General features: G+C 47.1%; 1 protein-coding gene and 1 pseudogene across 3 annotated transcripts in view; one reads left to right on the top strand and one right to left on the bottom strand.

The window, feature by feature from the left end:
- Positions 1 to 24,700, top strand: part of USP7 (ubiquitin specific peptidase 7) — a 309,008-nt gene that overhangs the window by 115,321 nt on the left and 168,987 nt on the right. For all 3 annotated transcript variants that reach the window (XM_063934275.1, XM_063934274.1, XM_063934273.1), the window contains one exon: positions 5,682 to 5,812. In XM_063934275.1, the coding sequence (XP_063790345.1) occupies positions 5,682 to 5,812 (131 nt within the window). The remainder of the gene's footprint in view (positions 1 to 5,681; positions 5,813 to 24,700) is intronic.
- On the bottom strand, positions 2,580 to 2,698 carry LOC134946282 (5S ribosomal RNA; annotated as a pseudogene).

Genomic DNA, 24,700 nt, shown 5'->3' with positions numbered 1-24,700 from the left:
CCTGTGGTCGCTGCAAAGTTCTCACCTCCTAGAAGGTTGCCGGTTCGGTATCCTGGACAGGGTACTTCTGACAACAGATGCAAGTCTCCGGGGCTGGGGTGCAGTCACCCAAGGAAGAAACTTCCAGGGGAGATGGTCGCTCAAGGAAGCGTGTCTACACATAAATGTTCTCGAGTTAAGAGCCATTTACAACGGCCTGCTACAAGCAAGAAGCCTTCTTCAGGGTCGACCTGTCCTGGTACAGTCAGACAACATCACAGCGGTGGCACATATAAACCGTCAAGGTGGAACAAGGAGCAGAGCGGCAATGGCGGAGGCCACAAGAATCCTTTGCTGGGCGGAACAACACGTGAACGCCCTGTCAGCAGTCTTCATACCTGGAGTGGACAACTGGGAAGCAGATTTCCTTAGCAGACACGATCTCGATCCGGGAGAGTGGGTTCTTCACCAAGAGGTATTTGCAGAGGTGACAAAGCGTTGGGGAATTCCGTTAATCGACATGATGGCGCCTCGTCTCAACAAGAAGCTCCCGAGGTACTGTTCCAGGTCAAGGGACCCCCAAGCCAGTGCAGTGGACGCCCTGTTGTCTCCGTGGGTGTTCCAGTCGGTGTATGTGTTCCCTCCACTTCCTCTCATTCCAAAGGTACTGGGGATCATTCGACGAGCAAGGGTTCAGGCGATTCTCGTCATTCCAGATTGGCCAAGAAGGGCCTGGTACCCGGATCTTCAGGAGTTACTGGTGGATGATCCTTGGCCGCTTCCTCTAAGAGAGAACCTGTTGTTGCAGGGTCCATGCGTGTTTCCAGACTTACCGCGGCTGCGTTTGACGGCATGAAAGTTGAGCGCCAGATCTTAGCTCGTAAGGGTATTCCCGGGGAGGTCATTCCTACTCTCATTAAGGCTAGGAAAGAGGTTACGGCGAAACATTATCACCGTATTTGGCGAAAGTATGTTTCCTTTCAAAAGGAATTAGCTGTCCTACCAGAGGTTCAGACTTTTGTGAAAGGAGTAATGCATATCAATCCTCCGTTTGTGCCTACTGTTGCTCCATGGGATCTTGAGGTGGTCTTACAGTTTCTCATGTCTTCCTGGTTTGAACCTTTGCGTAAGATTGAGTTGAAGTTTCTCACTTGGAAGGTAGTCATGCTGTTGGCGCTGGCGTCTGTCAGGCGGGTGTCTGAGTTGGCGGCCTTATCTCATAAGAGCCCGTACTTGATTTTTCATTCAGAAAGGGCAGAATTGCGGACTCGTCAACAATTTTTGCCGAAGGTGGTGTCTTCATTTCACATTAACCAACCTCTTGTGGTGCTGGTGGCTACGGATGCTGTGGCGGTTCCAAAGTCTCTGGATGTGGTGAGAGCTTTGAAGATCTACGTCGCCAGAACGGCTGTTGCCAGGAAAACTGAGGCGCTGTTTGTCCTGTATGCTTCTAACAAGATTGGTCATCCTGCTTCAAAACAGACTATTGCACGCTGGATTTGTAGTACGATTCAGCAGGCTCATTCTTCGGCCGGGCTACCCGTGCCGAAGTCGGTAAAAGCCCATTCTACCAGAAAAGTGGGCTCGTCTTGGGCGGCTGCCCGAGGCGTCTCTGCTTTACAGCTTTGCCGAGCGGCCACCTGGTCAGGTGCAAACACTTTTGCTAAGTTCTATAAGTTTGATACCCTGGCTGATGAGGACCTTGCGTTTGCTCAGTCGGTGCTGCAGAGTCGTCCGCACTCTCCCACCCGGTCTGGAGCTTTGGTATAAACCCCATGGTCCTTTTGGAGTCCCCAGCATCCTCTAGGACGTAAGAGAAAATAGGATTTTGGTACTTACCGATAAATCCTTTTCTTCTAGTCCGTAGAGGATGCTGGGCGCCCATCCCAGTGCGGACTGTTGCTGGCAATGTATTCTTGTTGGTTAACTTGGTTTATACACGGGTTGTGTATTTCTGGTTTTTAGCTTGTTGCTGTTATTTCATACGGTTATCTGGTTTACTGTTACGCCGGTGGTACGGTATGTTTGTGGTGTGAGCTGGTATGTTTGTAGCCCTTAGTTTACACAAAAATCCTTTCCTCGAAATGTCCGTCTCTCCTGGGCACAGTTCCTATAACTGAGGTCTGGAGGAGGGGCATAGAGGGAGGAGCCAGTTCACACCCAGTTTAAGTCTTTACAGTGTGCCCAAGCTACTGCGGATCCCGTCTATACCCCATGGTCCTTTTGGAGTCCCCAGCATCCTCTACGGACTAGGAGAAAAGGATTTATCGGTAAGTACCAAAATCCTATTTTTAAATCCTTTATCCCCGCATGCAATTTCTACCCCATAACGTCTCGACAGTGTCTACAGTCCCCTCCTGAATATCTTCCCTTATATCAGGTTTTAAAAACAGCTTTATGTAAAGACACACCCCTCCACCCTTTTTATTAAGTCTGTCTCTCCTAAACAGCGTATAGCCCTTTAGATTGACTGTCCAATCATGAGATTCGGCCCACCAGGTTCAGTAATGCCTATAATATCATACTGTTTGCTTGCTGCAAGTATTTTCAGTTCGCCCTTTTTTACCAGTAAGACTTCTAGCGTTCACATAACATACTGGCACCTACAGCATCTGGTATTCCCAAGCAGTCTCCCATCCACGTATTAACCAAGCCCAATACCGCTTAGCTTCCAAGATCAGATGAGATTGGGCATACCCAGTGTGGTATGGATGCAGACACGAAGACAAGGAGGAAGGATTCAGCTCGGTAGACATACCTGAGCTGATTATTGCAATGAAAGCCATTCTTTCCTTAGAGCAAGCGGCAGAGCCTGTGTTAAAATCCAAGGCATCTGTGTTTAAACGTCCTAAAACAGTTAGGATTGAGTTTTCTGGCTCAGAATAGGTGACGGAAATTATGCAGGAGGCTTGGGTTACACCCAGTAAGAAGTTTAGAATTACAAGGAAATGGAAACCATTATCCACTGCCAGCTGGGGACTGTTTAAAAAGGGAGGCGTCTCCCAAAGTAGATACGCATGTCATCTGATTGGTGCGAAAATCCTCCATTACCTCTGCCTTCAACATCATTAAATGATGTCACGGATAGGAAAACAGATGGTTTTCTTAAAACCATTTTCTCCTTGTCTGGGGCAATCATAAGACCAGCCATGGCTTCAGCTTGGATGGCTAAAGCAGTGGCAGCCTGGGCTGATAATTGGAGGATGACCTTTCAATGGCATCTAGAGAGCAAAAAGCCCACATTGCACATATCAAACAGGCAGCTATTTTTATGGAAGAAGCATCCTTGGATATGGGTACAATTGCCTCTTGGGCATCAGCCTCAGCAGTAGCAGCTTGCAGAGAAGTTTGGCTACGTTCATGGAAAACTGACTCTGAATCCAAAAAGGTTCTTGAGTCTTTGCCTTTTACTGGAGATGTTCTTTTTGATAAAGAATTAAACAGTATTAACAGTCAGAAGCAGACTCCAAGAAAGTGAAGTTTCTTTCCACACAAATTCAAACTTAGATTTCCAGCTTTTCAGAATCAAGGAAAAAGAAAGGGTGATGGCAAACAGTCCCAATCCAACAAGTCTGGTAAGACTAAAAAGCATTGGGCTACCAGAGGACCAGCTTCCAAATCAGAAGATAAGCCATCAACCTGATGGTGCGGGCCTCCAACTGGGGGAACCCAGGGTGGGAGGCTGACTTCTTAATTTTGCACAGCTCTGGCAGCAGTCTACCACAGATGCCTGGGTGCAAGAAGCGGTATCTCACTGTTATGCATTTGCCTTCAAGGAACACCCTCCTCAAAGGTGTTTTTTTGTTTTGTTTTTTGTACCAGCCCGTCTTCAGAGGAAACGAAGGCCAGGGATTTGCAAGAGACAAGTTCAGAAGTTTCTTCAGTCACGAGTGATTCCATTCCTCCTGCACAACGAGGACAAGATTTTTATTCCAACCTTTTTATAGTCCAGAAGCCAAGTGGGTTGTTCGGCCCATACTCAATCTCAAAGCGCTAAACAAGTACATTTTGGTGCCTCGGTTTCATATGGAGACTTTACGTTTCATTATTTTGGCGATGGAGCCGGAGGGTTTTATGGTATCCCTAGATATCCAGGATGCTTACCTACATGTTCCTATAGCACTGTCCCGTCAATGCTTTCTCAGGTTTGCTATCCTCCAGCATAATTTTCAGTTTCAGGCTCTACATTTTGGACTGGCCAGAGCTCCCATAGTATTCACCAAAATTATGGTGGTGATGGCATCTGATCTGTCAGCAGGGGATAAGGATTTTTCCATACCTCGATGAGTTATTAATCCTGGCACCGTATCAGGAATTGCCTCAGTGTCATCTGCAACAGACAATAGCTTGTTTACAGAGACATGGTTGGCTCATAAATTGGGCAAAGTCATCCCTGGTTCCGTCACAATGGATGACTCATTTGGGGGCTATGCTGGATTCAGGTCTTTAGAGAGTATTTCTTCCACTGAACAAAATATCCAAGATTCAGTCAAGGATTCAGGAGCTGCTAGACAGTCAAAGGGTATCCATTCACGTTGCAATGTGTGTGATGGGGTTGATGGTGTCGACATTTGACATGGTGGAGTATGCTCGGTTCCATTTGAGGCCTCTGCAATGTCTGATCCTTTCCAAATGGTATGGTTGTCATCAGACAATAAAAACAGCCTATGGTCCATCCTCTGGGAGTAAGGAGGTCATTAGCCTGGTGGACACACACATCCCATCTAAACAAAAGAAGACCCTTTTGGATATCAGATTGGGAAATTCTGGCAACAGATGGCAGTCTTCAGGGTTGGGGAACACTGTCGGGAAGGAGTTGCTTCCAGGGGCAGTGGACCAAGAAAGAAAGTTGCCTGCCAATAAATATATTGGAACTTTGGGCATTTTATATGGCACTTATTCAGGCAATGGACATCCTTCATTGGAAACCAGTCCAAATCCGCTCGGACAATGCAACGGCAGTAGCGTACCTCTACTTTCAGGAGCGTCCCCACCACTAAATTGCTTTGGGAAATCCCAATGTTATCTTGTGGACCCTGCCGGAGAAATATTTGTTATGGTAAAACTTACCGTTGATAACGTTATTTCTCCTAAGTCCACAGGGATCCCACACTGACGCACCTGATTTGAGGATCCTTTCACTCACTAACATCTTCCTCCTTGTACGGAAGGGTGTGCATGTGTGTTCTTCTCGCCTGATTAGGGCCCTCTATGATGCTTCTACTTTGAGTTTTGGAAAAACAACTGATTTGCCTGAGCCAGCAGGCATGGATATATGGACAGGCCCGTTGCGTATTGGGAGGCCGAAAGCTTTGACCGATTGGTGCAAATCCACTGATGTGTCATCATATCCCAATGTGATCCTGTGGACTTAGGAGAAATAACGTCATCAACGGTAAGTTTTACTATAACACATTTCTTAACAGACCAGTTTAAAAGAAAATAATAAATTAAAAGCGTGTGATGCTGGGACTTTATGTTCACTTTTTGGAGAATCGCCCTTAAGCACTTTGAGGATAATGGCGTGCCAGTTGGAGGCTTTAGAATTACAATAGTTAATATTAACTAACAAATAAAGCCGCACGCTAACATGCTTACAACATGTTAATTTTAGTTTTAATTGTAAACAAAATTAAATGTTCTGTTCTGTTTGTAATGCTTAGTAATTATTCTGTTTGTTTGTTCCCCCCCCCCTCTGGCAGGCTGTGTATATGATGCCAACAGAAGGCGATGACTCCTCTAAAAGTGTTCCTTTAGCATTACAGAGAGTGTTCTATGAATTACAACACAGTGACAAACCCGTAGGAACTAAAAAATTAACAAAATCATTTGGGTAAGTTTTTTTAAAAGTCCTTCATAGAACTGAAATATTGGTATTTTAGATTTTCACTATACATATATACATATAAAGTGGAACAGTCACCAGGTCATCTAGTGTTTTCTTCCTTATGCAAGAATAACCATTAAGAATCTTCCCATGAGACCCTATTCTTTCAGCAGACTGCATGTAATGTAGCATGTTATGATATCTCCCATTAGATGATCCTCTTGACAAGTTTGCTGTAATTGCACACAGTCATAGGGGTATATTCAATAACGGTCGGAAGCTGCCGTCTTGTCGGAAAGATGGCACTTTCCGACAGAAATAGGTCGGGAGGGGTTCCGACCTATTCATTAGAGGCAGTTTTTGTCCGATTACTTGGGAATTCCTGACTTGTCGGAAAACATGTGGATCGGCGGAATAGCCGCTGATCCGCTTGCTTCTGTCGGAAAGGGGGCCAAATCGGACAAACTCAATCCGACTTGAAAACAAGTCGGATTGAGGTGAGGAGACAGGCAGGATGAACTAACCTGTCCCGCCGCGTTAACCGCTTTACTCTGCGCTCCCCTGATATTTTCCACGGTATTTGTTTAAAGAGAAACAATACTTGATTAAATAGCACAATTACAGGTAGTGGCCAAAAATGGAAATGTGTATGAGAGATGTATATGCTGTGGCATTGAGCCTTCTTGAAACTGTGCAGAAGGGATTTAGGAATATTAATCATGAAGGCAGTCTCTCAGCTGACAACTGGTTGATGATGGTGAAATACTTTGTCAGCCTTCATTTCAGAATATGCCATAAATGCTTGATTGGGTTCAGATCTGGTTACTTGGAAGGCAAATCACATGGAAAACATATATAAGATGATAATCAAATCATGAGCAATCACACATTCTCTATGGATGGGTAATGTCCTGGAAGATATTCTTCCGTTCAGACAAGAAATGCTGCGGTATTTGAAATTGTATTAGAAATTGTACAGCACCCAAACCATAGCAGTGAAAATACATCAGAAAACACTATGGAATAACAAAACTCTTCACCATAGAAAGCAAGGGCTGTAGAGTTGTTATGGTTTGTGCCACGCATGCACAAGTGTGTGTCAGGTATATAGTGGCTAGTAAATTCTTGCATGTGTGTTTTTTGTTGTTGCTTCTTATTGATTTTGCTCTAATTAGAATGGTTAATAGTTTTTCTGTCATCCACTTGGGGACACTGGAGATTAGACAGCTGGGGTGTGATGAATGGAGACCGGAGGTGGCACAATATATGTAAAACAATTGAAGTGCACAGCTGGCTCCTCCCCCTTCAAGCCCCCCCCATCCCTCCAGTTATTGTGTTGAGGAGGTAGAAGCACATCAGGGAGCTCTGACTCTAAATGTATTGCAAGATTGCAGTGGCCTAATCCCACCTCGCTAAGGAGGGAGCATGTTACGCAAAGATACTCTAGAGTATTTGTGAGACACGGATCCCGGTGAAAGGGATCGGTTGTTCACTAGGAGAATCCACAAACAGTGAGTACTGGTGGTATAAAGGCGCCGCCCCCCCCCCCCCCCCCCCCATGTTTTCCCGCAGCAGGCTCGCAGTGAGGACTAACACCGCTGATAGCAGCAATCCCCCCCACCTGGTGCAGCGGTTTCACAGAGGAGAGGGAGCCGACGCCAGCAGTTTGTGTCTCAGATGGTAACCGCCGGAGACACTGGGTTTTTACTGGCGGCAGGCGTGACAGTCTGGGGAAGGCGTCCAGCGTGCAGCGGATAAGCGGGTAGACGGACCCAGACAGGCGAGGGAAGTGCAGGCGGCGTCTGTTACAGAGCACGGAGGCGCAGGGGAGCTCAGCAGTCTTTCTGCGGCGCTGGAGGAGAGCTCCGGAAAACCAATGGTGAGCTGCACCCTCTCTGCCATTAGAAGATAGGCAGCGAGGTGACTAAAATTTTTAAGTTACGGCCAATTTAGTTAGAATAAGGCGCATAAAGAGAGCGGGATGATAGGAGGGGGGTGGAGCAACAAGGTGGGCTCTTGAGGTGGGAAGCATCAGAGATTTCAACAGAGGAACAAACCTGAGACAAGCTGTAAGAACAGTTGGTGGTGTGGGGTTTGTAAACTTCTGGCTGGCACAACATTTTTTTTATTGACCTTTTTTAATTTTCATTTTTGTTGACTTTTTTTTTGTTTTGTTTTCTAATAACCAGCTGTATACCTCCCCTGTTTCATTGCTCCCCTAATCCCTACAGTCTGTCTCCATCTATTCTAATAGAGTGACAAGACTTCTGGTTGCTGTGTGTGTATGTGTACTATAAACATGGCGGCAAAAGCCCCAACCAAGACCACAAAAATTTGCTTTGTGTGTTCTAAATGTGAGAAAAAGAGCACAAGTGTTGACAGCTCCGCGGTGTGCGACACGTTTGGGTGCGGACGCACAGGCACCAGGGTAGTGGTACATCCAGAACATTGGAAAATGCTCTAGCAGATATTTCAAAGGAAATGGTGGTATCTCGCAAGCAACATTTAGAATGGGCTGCGGGTTTTTCTAAGACTATGAAGGAATTTCTGATTAGACTTACTCCGCCTACACAGGTAGAAAAACCTGTGCACGAATCTGTAGAGACCCCTTCCTGTTTTGCAAGCAGAGGAGGAAGAGGGTCTCTTGGTAGATGACAGGGAATAGTTAGTAGAGGCATTTCAGATTTCTCCTCCAGAGGAGAGTTTAGAGATCAAGGCCTTAGAATTCCTTATTGAAGCAGTGAAGCAGGTCCTTAATTTCAAGGAGGAAGATGTAAAGGACCTGAGGTTTTCGATCTGTGAGTCTCAAAAGCCACAAACTGCAGTATTTCCCATTCCTAAGACACTCCAAGAACAGATGGGTGAAGCTTGCAAACAGCCAGATAGGCGCTTCCACTTAACCAAGAAGTTTGCGGTAAATTATCCTTTACCCATGGGGGTCATGACAAAATCGGAGGTCCCACCTAATGTGGATGCGTCCTTAGCTAGATTTAAAAAAAAAAAACTATCTTACCTATACCAAATGTGACTACATTAAAGGATGCTTAAGACCGCAAGTTGGACACTGTGCTTAAGTTCATGTTTGTGGCGCGGGGGCATCCCACAGACAGGCACTGGTGAGTGCCTGGGTTAATAAGGCCATTGTTGCTTGGGCTGGTCAGATAGTTCATGCATTGGCAGAAAATAATAACCAGGAGGAGATATCTTGCTTAGCAGAGCATATCTGTGAGTCAGCCACTTATCTTTGCCATGCTGCAAAGGATGCAGTAGAATAGCATCACGTATTTCGGCTTTGGCAGTATTGGCCAGGCGGCTATTATGGCTCAGAGATTGGCAGGTGGACTCAGACTCAAAAAAGGCTGTAGAAGCTATTTTTTTTGTTGGAGACTTTTTTTGGTCCAGAATTGGACAAATGGATTTCACAGGCCACGGCTGGAAAATTGACTTTCCTGCCTACTATGTACCTTAGAACCACTCCGGCCATAAGGTGGAGTTATTCTGGTCTGGCTTTTACTTTATTTAGTATACAGTCCTTTTGTTTCAGAGGTAGAGGTTTATGGAGGACAACCTAGGGGAAACAGAGGCAGAGGCCGTTCCCAGTCAGCAGCGTGAAAACAGGACTCTAAGCCCACTGTGACTCTAAGCCAAACTGTGGCATTACGGTCTCCCAGCTCTTCTTGGGTACTCCAAGGTGGGTGCCTGGTTGACAAGGTTTCAGAAAGCCTGGGCCGAAACCTCTCCAGAAACCTGTGTCAACAATATAGTTTCCCACTTATACAAGATAGAATTTCTAATACGAACTCAGTCGATTTTTTTTTACTACAGGTCTACCTCGGTGCCCTCAAAAGGCAAGAGCATTAGAAACAGCATTCCAAAAATTGCTTCCAACAGAGGTGATAGTACCGGTGCCGGTACCACAGAGATGGACAGGTTTTTAGTCAAATCTTTTTGTGGTAACCAAACCAGATGGCTCAGTCATAACCATTCTAAACTTAAGTGTTAAATTAATTCGTGCCAGTTCACCGGTTCAAGATGGAATTGATAGTCTGTCATTGCAGGGTTAGAACAACAGGAGTTTATGGTGTCAATGGATATAAAGGATGCGTACCTCCATGTCCCAATTTGGACACCACATCAAACATATCTGAGGTTTGCTCTGGAAAAGAACCACTACAAGTTCAGAGCACTACTGTTCGGTCTGTCATCGGCTTCAAGGATCTACACAAAGATCATGGCGGTCATGGTAGCGAAATTGAGCTCTATGGGGGTAACAATACCTTATTTGGACGACCTTATCAAGACCCCATCCCCGGAAATCTTGATCCGAGACGCACAGCTAACTTATCAGGTCCTGACTCAACACGATTGGATTGTCAACTTCAAAAAATCCAATTTACAACCATCACAAAGACCACAACCAGCACAAAGACTTCATTTCTTAGGTCTCATCCTGGACATGATACGGTTGAGTCTTCCTTCCGAAGACCAGATTCAAGACATCAGAAACATGGTTTGCCAGGTTTTACAAAATCAGACTGTCTTTCTACACCTTTGCATATGGCTTCTGCGGAAGATGGTTGCATTTTTCGAAGCGATTCAATACGGCAAATTTCACTCGAGACCTTTCCAGTAGAACATGATCGCACAGGGGGCAACTATGCACCTGTGTCTTCACAGGAAGATTCACTTGTCTCAGGCCAGAATTTCATTGATTTGGTGGTCGGTCCACGGGAACCTATCAGTGGGAAAACATTTTGGAATCTGGGATTGGATAATTTTGACAACGGATGCAAGTCTCAGAGGATGGGGTGCAGTACTAAACAACCATCAATTTCAGGGGAGGTGGTCTCAGTACGAGAGTAGTCTACCGATAAACGTGCTGGAATTACGAGCCAGCTACAATGCGCTTCAAGCGGAGAGTCTAGTAAGAGCACAGCACGTGAAAGTGCAATCGGACAATGTGACAGCAGTGGCGTATATAAACAGTCAAGGAGGAACAAAGAGCAGGATGGCCTTAAAGGAGACCACAAAGATTCTGTCTTGCACAGAAATGCACAACATAATTCTGTCGGCAGTCTTCATTTCAGGAGTGGACAACTGGGAGGCAGATTACCTCAGCTGTCAAGACATGCACCCAGGAGAGTGGAGTCTACACCCCCATGTCTTCGAGTTGGTGGTAAGACGGTGGGGGTTACCATAGGTATATCTAATGGCATCTGGTCACAATCGTCAACTTCCGAGATGTGTGACCAGGACACTGATCCAGCAGCAGAGGCAGTAGACGCGCTGGCGATTTACTGGCCTTGCGATCTGGTATAAATCTTTCTACCATTTCCTCTATTACCAAGAGTGTTAAAAAAAGGTAACCCGGGAAAGAGCGTGGGGCATTCTGATAGCACCGGACTGGCCTCGCAGAAGTTGGTACTCTGATCTGAGGGTTCACCTAGCGGAGGCGGCTTAGAGGTTGACTCAGAAGGAAGATCTGTTGTCATAGTGTCCATTTCTACACCCAGACTTGAGTCACCTGCGTTTAAAGGCGTGGTTTTTGAGACCAGGATACCAAAGGAAAAGGGGTATGCCAAAATCAGCGATCCTTACCATGTTAGCGGCAAAAAGCTGGTAACAACGGCACAGTATTATAGAATCTGGAAGAGATATATGGATTGGTGCCACCCTAGAGGTTGTAACCCCAGACAATTTCACCTTACCAGTTTGAGTTTTTTTACAAGCTGGTTTGGATGGAGCTTTGAGATTGGGGTGCTTTTTAAAAGTAAAAGTCTTGGCCCTTTCAATCTTTTTTTAACAACGTCTGCCATCCTTACAGGGAGTGTTGAGACTACAGCCACCATTTCTCTAACGTCCTAAGTGGATGCTGGGACTCCGTAAGGACCATGGGGAATAGCGGCTCCGCAGGAGACAGGGCACAAAATAAAAGCTTGAGATATCAGGTGGTGTGCACTGGCTCCTCCCCCTATGACCCTCCTCCAAGCCAGTTAGATTTTTGTGCCCGGCCGAGAAGGGTGCAAACTAGGTAGCTCTCCAGAGCTGCTTAGAATAAAAATTTAGTTAGGTTTTTTTATTTTCAGTGAGTCCTGCTGGCAACAGGCTCACTGCATCGTGGGACTAAGGGGAGAAGAAGCGAACTCACCTGAGTGCAGAGTGGATTGGGCTTCTTAGGCTACTGGACGTTAGCTCCAGAGGGACGATCACAGGTTCAGCCTGGATGGGTCACCGGAGCCGCGCCGCCGTCCCCCTTACAGAGCCAGAAGAGACGAAGGTCCGGTGAAAGCGGCGGCAGAAGACATCCTGTCTTCAAGACTAAGGTAGCGCACAGCACCGCAGCTGTGCGCCATTGCTCTCAGCACACTTCACACTCCGGTCACTGAGGGTGCAGGGCGCTGGGGGGGAGCGCCCTGAGACGCAATATAACACACATATACCTTAGCTGGCAAAAGGAATACATCACATATAGCTCCAGGGCTATATGGATGTATTTTTTCCCCTGCCATTTTACACAAAAAAGCGGGAGTTAGGCCCCGCCCCTTCACGACGTCCTTAACTCCTCAGCACACTGGCGCCATTATTCCCTCACAGCTCCGCTGGAAGGACGGCTCCCTGATTCTCCCCTGCAGTACTGCATCTGATTCAGGGTAAAAAAGAGAAGGGGGGGCATTTTGGCAGCAAAAATAGCGCTGGGTGTGTGCTGGCAGACTCTCCCTCTGTCTCTCCAAAGGGCTAAGTGGGGTCCTGTCCTCTATCAGAGCATTCCCGGTGTGTGTGCTGTGTGTCGGTACGCGTGTGTCGACATGTATGAGGAGGAAAATGAGGTGGAGGCGGAGCAGTTGCCTGTGTTAGTGATGTCACCCCCTAGGGAGTCGACACCTGACTGGATGATTGTGTTTAAGCAATTAAGTGATAATGTCAGCAATTTACAAAAAACTGTTGACGACATGAGAAAGCCGGCAAATCAATTAGTACCTGTTCAGGCGTCTCAGACACCCTCAGGGGCCCTAAAACGGCCGCTACCTCAGTGGGTCGACACGGATCCAGATACAGATACTGAATCTAGTGTCGACGGTGACGAGACAAACGTAATGTCCAGTAGGGCCACACGTTACATGATCACGGCAATGAAAGAGGCATTGAACCTTTCTGACACTACAAATACCTCAAAGGCGGGTATTATGTGGGGTGTGAAAAAACTGCCAATAGTTTTTCCTGAGTCTGAGGAAATAAATGAGGTGTGTGATAAAGCGTGGGTTTCCCCCGATAAAAAACAGCTAATTTCTAATAAGTTATTAGCACTATACCCTTTCCCGCCAGAGGTTAGGGCACGGTGGGAAACACCCCCTAGGGTAGATAAGGCGCTCACACGTTTATCTAAACAAGTAGCGTTACCGTCCCCTGATACGGCCACCCTCAAAGAACCAGCTGATAGGAGGCTGGAAAATATCCTGAAAAGTATATACACACATACTGGTGTTATACTGCGACCAGCAATCGCATCAGCCTGGATGTGCAGTGCTGGAGTCGCATGGGCGGATTCCCTGACTGAGAATATTGATACCCTGGATAGGGACAATATTCTGTTAACTATAGAACATTTAAAGGATGCATTGCTATATATGCGTGATGCGCAGAGGGATATTTGTACCCTGGCATCAAGAGTAAGCGCAATGTCCATCTCTGCCAGAAGAGCATTATGGACCAGACAGTGGTCAGGGGACGCAGATTCCAAACGGCACATGGAAGTATTGCCGTATAAGGGGGAGGAGTTATTTGGGGCTGGTCTAACAGACCTGGTGGCCACGGCAACGGCTGGAAAATCCACCTTTTTACCCCAGGTTACTTCACATCAACAGAAAAAGACACAATCTTTTCAAACTCAGTCCTTTCGTTCCCATAAGTACAAGCGAGCAAAAGGTCACTCTTTTCTGCCCAAGGGCAGAGGAAGAGGAAAAAGGCAGCACCATGCAGCCGCTTCCCAGGAGCAGAAGCCCTCCCCTGCTTCTGCCAAGTCTTCAGCATGACGCTGGGGCTTTACAAGCAGACTCAGACACGGTGGGGGCCCGTCTCAAGTATTTCAACGCGCAGTGGGCTCACTCGCAAGTGGATCCCTGGATTCTACAGGTAGTATCACAGGGGTACAAACTGGAATTCGAGGCGTTTCCTCCTCATCGGTTCCTGAAGTCTGCTTTACCAAAGTCTCCCTCCGACAGGGAGGCAGTTCTGGAAGCCATTCACAAGCTGTACTCCCAGCAGGTGATAATCAAGGTACCCCTCTTACAACAGGGGAAGGGGTATTATTCCACACTATTTGTGGTACCGAAGCCGGACTGCTCGGTGAGACCAATATTAAATCTAAAATCTTTGAACACTTACATAAAAAGGTTCAAATTCAAGATGGAGTCACTCAGAGCGGTGATAGCGAACCTGGAAGAGGGGGACTATATGGTGTCGCTGGACATCAAGGATGCTTATCTCCACGTCCCAATATATCCTTCTCACCAAGGGTACCTCAGGTTTGTAGTACAAAACTGTCATTATCAGTTTCAGACGCTGCCGTTTGGATTGTCCACGGCACCACGGGTCTTTACCAAGGTAATGGCCGAAATGATGATTCTTCTACGAAGAAAAGGCATCTTAATTATCCCTTACTTGGACGATCTCCTGATAAGGGCAAGAACCAAGGAACAGTTAGAAGTCGGAGTGGCACTATCTCAGGTAGTGCTAAGTCAGCACGGATGGATTCTAAATATTCCAAAATCGCAGCTGATTCCAACGACACGTCTACTGTTCTTAGGAATGATTCTGGACACAGTCCAGAAGAAGGTGTTTCTCCCGGAGGAGAAGGCCAGGGAGTTATCCGAGCTAGTCAGGAACCTCCTAAAACCAGGACAGGTCTCAGTGTATCAGTGCACAAGGGTCCTGGGAAAAATGGTGGCTTCTTACGAAGCGATTCCATTCGGAAGATTCCATGCAAGAACTTTTCAGTGGGATCTACTGGGAAAATAGTCCGGATCGCATCTTCAGATGCATCAACGGATAACCCTGTCGCCAAGGACAAGGGTGTCTCTCCTGTGGTGGCTTCAGAGGGCTCATCTACTAGAGGGCCGCAGATTTGGCATTCAGGATTGGATCCTGGTAACCACGGATGCCAGCCTGAGAGGCTGGGGAGCAGTCACACAGGGAAGGAATTTCCAGGGCTTGTGGTCAAGCATGGAAACATCTCTTCATATAAACATTCTAGAACTAAGGGCCATTTACAATGCCTTAATTCAAGCAAAACCTCTGCTTCAGGGTCAGGCGGTGTTGATCCAGTCGGACAACATCACGTCAGTCGCCCACATAAACAGACAGGGCGGCACGAGAAGCAGGAGGGCAATGGCAGAAACTGCAAGGATTCTTCGCTGGGCGGAAAATCATGTGATAGCACTGTCAGCAGTGTTCATTCCGGGAGTGGACAACTGGGAAGCAGACTTCCTCAGCAGACACGACCTTCACCCGGGAGAGTGGGGACTTCACCCAGAAGTCTTCCACCAAATTGTAAACCGTTGGGAAAGACCAAAGGTGGACATGATGGCGTCACGTCTAAACAAAAAACTGGACAGATATTGCGCCAGGTCAAGGGACCCTCAGGCAATAGCAGTGGACGCTCTGGTAACGCCGTGGGTGTACCAGTCAGTGTATGTATTCCCTCCTCTGCCCCTCATACCGAAAGTATTGAGAATCATAAGAAGGAGAGGAGTAAGAACTATACTCGTGGTTCCGGATTGGCCAAGAAGGTCTTGGTACCCGGAACTTCAAGAGATGCTCACGGACGAACCGTGGCCTCTACCTCTAAGACAGGACCTGCTACTGCAGGGGCCTTGTCTGTTCCAAGACTTACCGCGGCTGCGTTTGACGGCATGGCGGTTGAACGCCGGATCCTGAAGGACAAGGGCATTCCAGAAGAAGTCATCCCTACTCTGGTAAAAGCCAGAAAGGAAGTAACCGCAAAACATTATCACCGCATTTGGCGTAAATATGTTGCGTGGTGTGAGGCCAAGAAGGCCCCTACACAGGAATTTCAACTGGGTCGTTTCTTGCATTTCCTGCAAACAGGACTGTCTATGGGCCTAAAATTAGGGTCCATTAAGGTTCAAATTTCGGCCCTGTCGATATTCTTCCAGAAAGAACTGGCTTCAGTACCTGAAGTTCAGACATTTGTGAAAGGGGTGCTGCACATACAGCCTCCTTTTGTGCCTCCAGTGGCACCTTGGGATCTCAATGTTGTGTTGAGACTTCTAAAATCACACTGGTTTGAACCATTGTCTACGGTAGATTTAAAATCTCACGTGGAAGGTGTCGATGCTGTTGGCCTTGGCTTCAGCTAGGCGTGTGTCAGAATTGGCGGCTTTATCATGTAAAAGCCCTTACCTAAATTTTCATTCTGACAGGGCGGAATTGAGGACTCGTCCTCAATTTCTACCTAAGGTGGTTTCTGCATTTCACATGAACCAACCTATTGTGGTACCTGCGGCTACTAGGGACTTAGAGGACTCTAAGTTGCTGGACGTTGTCAGGGCCTTGAAAATATATGTTTCCAGGACGGCTGGAGTCTGGAAAACTGACTCGCTGTTTATCCTGTATGCACCCAACAAGCTGGGTGCTCCTGCTTCAAAGCAGACGATTGCTCGTTGGATTTGTAGTACAATTCAGCTTGCACATTCCGTGGCAGGATTGCCACAGCCAAAATCAGTAAAAGCCCATTCCACAAGGAAAGTGGGCTCATCTTGGGCGGCTGCCCGAGGGGTCTCGGCTTTACAACTTTGCCGAGCAGCTACTTGGTCAGGGGCAAACACGTTTGCTAAATTCTACAAATTTGATACCCTGGCTGAGGAGGACCTGGAGTTCTCTCATTCGGTGCTGCAGAGTCATCCGCACTCTCCCGCCCGTTTGGGAGCTTTGGTATAATCCCCATGGTCCTTACGGAGTCCCAGCATCCACTTAGGACGTTAGAGAAAATAAGATTTTACTTACCGATAAATCTATTTCTCGTAGTCCGTAGTGGATGCTGGGCGCCCATCCCTAGTGCGGATTGTCTGCAATACTTGTATATAGTTATTGTTACAAAAAATTCGGGTTATTATTGTTGAGCCATCCTTTCAGAGGCTCCTTTAAATTTATCATACTGTTAACTGGGTTCAGATCACGAGTTGTACGGTGTGATTGGTGTGGCTGGTATGAGTCTTACCCGGGATTCAATATCCTTCCTTATTATGTACGCTCGTCCGGGCACAGTATCCTAACTGGCTTGGAGGAGGGTCATAGGGGGAGGAGCCAGTGCACACCACCTGATATCTCAAGCTTTTATTTTGTGCCCTGTCTCCTGCGGAGCCGCTATTCCCCATGGTCCTTACGGAGTCCCAGCATCCACTACGGACTACGAGAAATAGATTTATCGGTAAGTAAAATCTTATTTTTTCCTCCCACAGCTCCGTGGGATTTAATCCTCGTGTTAGAATTTTTGAGATCTGATCTTTTCGAACCTTTGGAAACGACAGATCTTAAATATGTGTCTTGGAAAACAGTCTTACTGCTTGCCTTGGCTTCGGCAAGGAGGGTATTTGAATTTGGAGCCCTATACTGTAAGAGTCCTTTTCCTTTTTTCCATGAGGATGGGGTGGAACTCCGTACCTGGGCAGAGTTCTTGCCTAAGATGGTTTTGGGTTTTCACATAAAACAACCAATTGTGGTCCCGTCTTTTCAAGTGTCAAAAGGGGAATGTTCCCTGGATGTTGTCAGGGCATTAAAGGTTTACGTACAGGCTACGAGTTCCCTTAGAAAGTCAGACTTTTTTTGTTTGTGCTGTATAATGGTCCTAAGAGGGATTGACCAGCTACAAAACAAACCTTGTCCAGTTGGATGAAACTCACAATCCAACAAACGTATGTCTCCAGTTGTAAGAGTCCCGTTTCGGGTGGGTGCTCATATCACCAAGTCGGTAGGAGCTTCTTGGGTGGCTTCCTGAGGAGCTTAGACTACCCAACTTTAGTGTTCACTCTAGGACTGAAAAGGGGCAGGGCGCCGGACTCCGGGGGCACGTGTGTGTGCGCGCGCGGCGAAATGGGGTCGCGGCCACGCAAATTTTAGGGGCGGTGCGGGCCACAGACGCTTCTATAGAGAGCGTCTGTGGCCGGCGACGTCACTCTTGGGGGCGTGCTCAGCACCTCCGTCGGTGCTGGGCTTCCCCCAGCCCTCTCCCAATGCGTGAATGGATGCCGCGCGCATGCACACGGCATCTATACGCGCCGGGAGGGTAGGGAGCGGGCGGCTGTTCTAGCAAGGCGCCGCAAAAGGGGCAGGGCGGGTTTTGCCTGTTAAAAAACGGGCAGGGCGTGGCGCCCTGCTAAAACAGCCTAGAGTGAACACTACAACTTTGTAGTGCGGCAATGTGGTCCTCCGCACACACGTTCACTCGCTTCTACAAACTTGATACTTTTGGGGCAAGGGATTCAAATTTTGTCCGTTTTCTGGTTTTGCAAGCCTTGGACAGCTGTCCCGCCCATGGAAGTATCTTTGGGACGTCCCCAGCTGTCTAATCTCCAGTGTCCCCTAGTGGAGGACAGAGAAAAGAGGATCTTGGTACTTACCGATAAATCTATTTCTCTGAAACCACTCGGGGACACTGGACGTCCACCTCTGTGCTGCCAGCCTGCGTGTTCTTGTTATTTTGGCTCAGACAAGTTTTTCAGTTAAGTTTGATAGTTGCTTGGTTGATGATTACCGTTATGGCGTGGTTGGTTCCTTCCCGAATGTTTTTCTTTCATGTTCCCTCTTCTCTCAGTCAATTTTTCAAACTGGAAGGACGGGGGGCTTGAAGGGGGAGGAACCAGCTGTGCACTTCAATTGTTTTGCATACATTGTGCCACTTCCGGTCTCTATTCTTCACACCCCAACTGTCTTTATCTCCAGTGTCCCCGAGTGGATTCAGGGAAATGGATTTATCGGTAAGTACCAAAATCCTTTTTGCTATTAAAGAATGATAAAACTGTCGGGGATCGCTGGGATAACAGCTGGAGAACCACAGGTTGGCCAGGCCTGGCTTGGGGTAAACACCCATAAAGTATTTAATGGGGTTGGTTATTTACTAAAATACAAATCTCAATTTGTATGTATTCATTTTGTTCTTGGTGGCAATGGGGAATCTGAATAAAGAAGTAAAAGGTTGTGGGGAAGTTTAGTCTGCTAGGAAATCTTAAAATCTTTTAATTGTTCATAATATTGGTTAAACTCTTTCCAAGGATATAGATATGGCTTTGAAGATATCAATGGAGGGTGAGATAATTGTTCATAATAAAGGAAGTTTGAGCTCTTTGAGGCAGTCAAATGATATAGTGAAGTACATCTTTCATTAAAAAAAACCAAAACTAATTCTATAACCAAGTATAAACGCCAATTTACACCTGCTCTGTAATATCTCAAGTACTGAGTGACTCTGTTCCAGTTCCAAATAGATGGGAATGCTGGTAGTACAATTAAATAAAGTTACAGGTCTAGAGCAGATCATGGGGAGATGTATCAAACCTTCTAAAGAGTAGAAAATTTGCCCATTGCAACCAATTGACTTCTACCAAACATTTTATAACAAATATTTTTTAAATGCTAGCAAGAAGGTGGTTGGTTGCAATGGGCACCTTCTCTACTCTTTAGGAGGCTTGATCTCCCCAAAGTCTTGTTAGATAGTATATCTCTAAAGGTGGGTACACACTATTAGATATATCTGCAGATCAATTGATCTGCAGATATATCTATGTACGGATCGGGCAGTGTGCTGTGCATACACACAGCCCGATCCGTCGGGGGACTGATGTCATGAACTGGGCGAGCGCCCGCCCAGTTCACCTGTCAATCACCGCCGGCCGCCGCAGCATGTGTACGGGTGATCGGACGACCGCCCCGTACACACACAGCGACGCGCCAATATATGGTTAGATATATTGGCTGTCGGCTGTGCTGCGCGGCCGACGCGATACGTCTGTGAACGACGGAGTTCACAGACGTATCGCCCGTACACACTGGCTGACGGTCCCGCGATGTATCGGCTGTTCAAGAGAACGGCCGATACATCGACCAGTGTGTACGGGCCTTAAGAAACGTTGCAATTGTATCCGTGAGTAAATAAAAATCTATCTAATGTATTATCCTTGTGGTAATAAAAACACACAAAATGAAGATACATATTTAATATGACTAATCCATAAGGATAAAACAGACGATGACCTAAAACGCACCTAGATATAAAATTTCCAGATCTAGGACTCAGGTGACTGGTCCCAGCAACTGTTGTTGGCGTGGTTCCTCTTCCAACACCTTTCAGTAGCTTGTGTTCTTTTAAGTACCCACCTGTTTATCTTTAAGGGTTTGTTATAGTGAATGTGTCCATTCTTTTTGTGTGGTTTTATGTGCATGTACAAATACATTGTATATCCTCTAACTGAGGTGGTGCACTAGAGAGAATTTTCTTTCCACATACTCCATTCCCTTCTGGAAGGGACAGCACTTACCTGATGATATTCCAGCAATTTACACACAAGTAAGGTATGTGCTGCAGGAGTTTTGTTTTATTCATTGTTTCACTGATTTTCTTTTGTATAGTAGTTATTCCCAGATGGGTAATGCACTAGATCTTTTATATAGTCACCTATACCATTATGGCGTTCTTGGAAAGGACAATAACTACAAAACATGCTCGGCACCAGTCTATAGAACAGGCATGTCCAAACTGCGTCCCTCCAGCTGTTGTGAAAGGGCATGCTGGGATGTGTAGTTTCTCAACAGCTAGAGGGCCACAGTTTGGACATGCCTGCTATAGAACATCCTTATATTATGTTGCATTGCCATCCAGCTAAAACTCGGGGGATTGATGCATCAAGCAGTAAAACGTGAAATTACCCATAGCAACCAATCAACTTCAAGTAAGCATTTCTTCTACTATAGTCTATAAAACGAGTAAGAATCTGATTAGTTGCTATGGGCAACTTCTCCACTGGTTCATTACTCCATTATTTTTATTGCTTGATACGTCAAACTGTGAAAGACGAACACATACAAGAGCTTAAAGATGTACTGGTAGCACTATTAACAGAATTATTTCTCTATCGTCCTAAGTGGATGCTGGGGTTCCTGAAAGGACCATGGGGAATAGCGGCTCCGCAGGAGACAGGGCACAAAAGTAAAGCTTTTACAGGTCAGGTGGTGTGTACTGGCTCCTCCCCCTATGACCCTCCTCCAGACTCCAGTTAGATTTTTGTGCCCGGCCGAGAAGGGTGCAATTCTAGGTGGCTCTCATAAAGAGCTGCTTAGAGAGTTTAGCTTAGGTTTTTTATTTTACAGTGATTCCTGCTGGCAACAGGATCACTGCAACGAGGGACAGAGGGGAGAAGAAGTGAACTCACCTGCGTGCAGGATGGATTGGCTTCTTGGCTACTGGACATGAAGCTCCAGAGGGACGATCACAGGTACAGCCTGGATGGTCACCGGAGCCACGCCGCCGGCCCCCTCACAGATGCTGAAGCAAGAAGAGGTCCAGAATCGGCGGCTGAAGACTCCTGCAGTCTTCTTAAGGTAGCGCACAGCACTGCAGCTGTGCGCCATTTTCCTCTCAGCACACTTCACACGGCAGTCACTGAGGGTGCAGGGCGCTGGGGGGGGGGCGCCCTGGGAGGCAAATGAAAACCTTTAAAAAGGCTAAAAATACCTCACATATAGCCCCAGAGGCTATATGGAGATATTTACCCCTGCCTAAATGTACTAAATAGCGGGAGACGAGCCCGCCGAAAAAGGGGCGGGGCCTATCTCCTCAGCACACGGCGCCATTTTCTGTCACAGCTCCGCTGGTCAGGAAGGCTCCCAGGTCTCTCCCCTGCACTGCACTACAGAAACAGGGTATAACAGAGAGGGGGGGCAAAATAAATGGCAATATATTAATATAAAAGCAGCTATAAGGGAGCACTTAATCATAAGGCTATCCCTGTCATATATAGCGCTTTTTGGTGTGTGCTGGCAGACTCTCCCTCTGTCTCCCCAAAGGGCTAGTGGGTCCTGTCTTCGTATAGAGCATTCCCTGTGTGTCTGCTGTGTGTCGGTACGTGTGTGTCGACATGTATGAGGACGTTATTGGTGTGGAGGCGGAGCAATTGCCAAATATGAGGATGTCACCTCCTAGGGGGTCGACACCAGAATGGATGCCTTTATTTGTGGAATTACGGGATAGCGTCAACTCGCTTAAGCAGTCGTTTGCCGACATGAGGCGGCCGGACACTCAATTAGTGCCTGTCCAGGCGCCTCAAACACCGTCAGGGGCTGTAAAACGCCCCTTGCCTCAGTCGGTCGACACAGACCCAGACACAGGCACTGATTCCGGTGGTGAAGGTGACGAATAAACCGTATTTTCCAGTAGGGCCACACGTTATATGATTTTGGCAATAAAGGAGATGTTACATTTAGCTGATACTACAGGTACCACTAAACAGGGTATTATGTGGGGTGTGAAAAAACTACCAGTAGTTTTTACCGAATCAGAAGAATTAAATGACGTGTGTGATGAAGCGTGGGGTGCCCCGATAAAAAACTGCTAATTTCAAAGAAGTTATTGGCTTTATACCCTTTCCCGCCAGAGGTTAGGGAGCGCTGGGAAACACCTCCTAGGGTGGACAAAGCGCTAACACGCTTATCAAAACAAGTGGCGTTACCCTCTCCTGAGACGGCCGCACTTAAAGATCCATCAGATAGGAGGATGGAAAATATCCAAAAAGGTATATACACACATGCAGGTGTTATACTACGACCAGCTATTGCGACTGCCTGGATGTGCAGTGCTGGGGTAGTTTGGTCAGAGTCCCTGATCGAAAATATTGATACCCTGGACAGGGACAATATTTTACTGTCGTTAGAACAAATAAAGGATGCATTTCTTTATATGCGTGATGCACAGAGAGATATCTGCACACTGGCATCACGGGTAAGTGCTATGTCCATTTCGGCCAAAAGAGCTTTATGGACACGACAGTGGACAGGCGATGCGTAGAGGAGTTATTTGGGGTCGGTCTATCGGATTTGGTGGCCACGGCTACGGCCGGGAAATCCACCTTTCTACCTCAAGTCACTCCCCAACAGAAAAAGGCACCGACCTTTCAACCGCAGCCCTTTCGTTCCTTTAAAAATAAGAGAGCAAAGGGCTATTCATATCTGCCACGAGGCAGAGGACGAGGGAAGAGACAGCAACAGGCAGCTCCTTCCCAGGAACAGAAGCCCTCCCCGGCTTCTACAAAAGCCTCAGCATGACGCTGGGGCTTCGCAAGCGGACTCGGGGGCGGTAGGCGGTCGTCTCAAGAATTACAGCGCGCAGTGGGCTCACTCGCAGGTAAATCCCTGGATTCTGCAGATAATATCTCAGGGGTACAGGTTGAAATTAGAGACAGAGCCACCTCGCCGTTTCATGAAGTCTGCTTTACCAACGTCCCCCTCAGAAAGGGAGACAGTTTTGGAAGCCATTCACAAGCTGTATTCTCAGCAGGTGATAGTCAAGGTACCTCTTCTACAACAAGGGAAGGGGTATTATTCCACTCTTTTTGTGGTACCGAAGCCGGATGGCTCGGTAAGGCCTATTCTAAATCTGAAGTCCTTGAACCTGTACATAAAGAAGTTCAAGATGGAGTCACTCAGAGCAGTGATAGCGAACCTGGAAGAAGGGGACTTTATGGTATCCTTGGACATCAAGGATGCGTATCTCCACGTTCCAATTACCCCTCACACCAGGGGTACCTCAGGTTCGTTGTACAAAACTGTCACTATCAGTTTCAGACGCTGCCGTTTGGTTTGTCCACGGCACCTCGGGTCTTTACAAAGGTAATGGCCGAGATAATATTTCTTCTTCGAAGAAAAGGCGTATTAATTATCCCATACTTGGACGATCTCCTAATAAGGGCAAGGTCCAGAGAACAGCTAGAGATGGGTTTAGCACTATCTCAAGAGGTGCTAAAGCAGCACGGATGGATTCTGAATATTCCAAAATCCCAATTAATGCCGACAACTCGTCTGCTGTTCCTGGGGATGATTCTGGACACAGTTCAGAAAAAGGTTTTTCTTCCCGAAGAAAAAGCCAAGGAGTTATCTGACCTGGTCAGGAACCTCCTAAAACCAGGAAAGGTGTCTGTACATCAATGCACAAGAGTCCTGGGAAAAAATGGTAGCTTCTTACGAAGCAATCCCTTTCGGCAGATTCCATGCAAAGGGATCTGTTGGACAAATGGTCAGGGTCGCATCTTCAGATGCACCTGCGGATAACCCTGTCGCCGAGGACAAGGGTATCCCTTCTGTGGTGGTTGCAGGAGGCTCATCTATTGGAGGGCCGCAGATTCGGCATGCAGGATTGGATCCTGGTGACCACGGATGCCAGCCTGAGAGGCTGGGGAGCAGTCACACAGGGAAGAAATTTCCAGGGAGTGTGGTCGAGCCTGAAAAAGTCTCTTCACATAAGCATTCTGGAACTAAGAGCAATCTACAATGCTCTAAGCCAGGCGGAACCTCTGCTTCAAGGAAGACCGGTGTTGATCCAGTCGGACAACATCACGGCAGTCGCCCATGTAAACAGACAGGGCGGCACAAGAAGCAGGAGGGCAATGGCAGAAGCTGCCAGGATCCTTCGCTGGGCGGAGAATCACGTGATAGCACTGTCAGCAGTATTCATCCCGGGCGTGGACAACTGGGAAGCAGACTTCCTCAGCAGACACGACCTTCACCCGGGAGAGTGGGGACTTCATCCAGAAGTTTTCCACATGCTATTAAACCGTTGGGTAAAACCAATGGTGGACATGATGGCGTCTCGCCTCAACAAAACACTGGACAGGT

The sequence above is a fragment of the Pseudophryne corroboree genome, chromosome 7, assembly GCF_028390025.1.
Source record: "Pseudophryne corroboree isolate aPseCor3 chromosome 7, aPseCor3.hap2, whole genome shotgun sequence".
Taxonomy (NCBI): Eukaryota; Metazoa; Chordata; class Amphibia; order Anura; family Myobatrachidae; genus Pseudophryne; species Pseudophryne corroboree.
The sequence above is the reverse complement of the archived record's forward strand: the minus strand, read 5'-3'. Positions and strand labels throughout refer to the sequence as shown.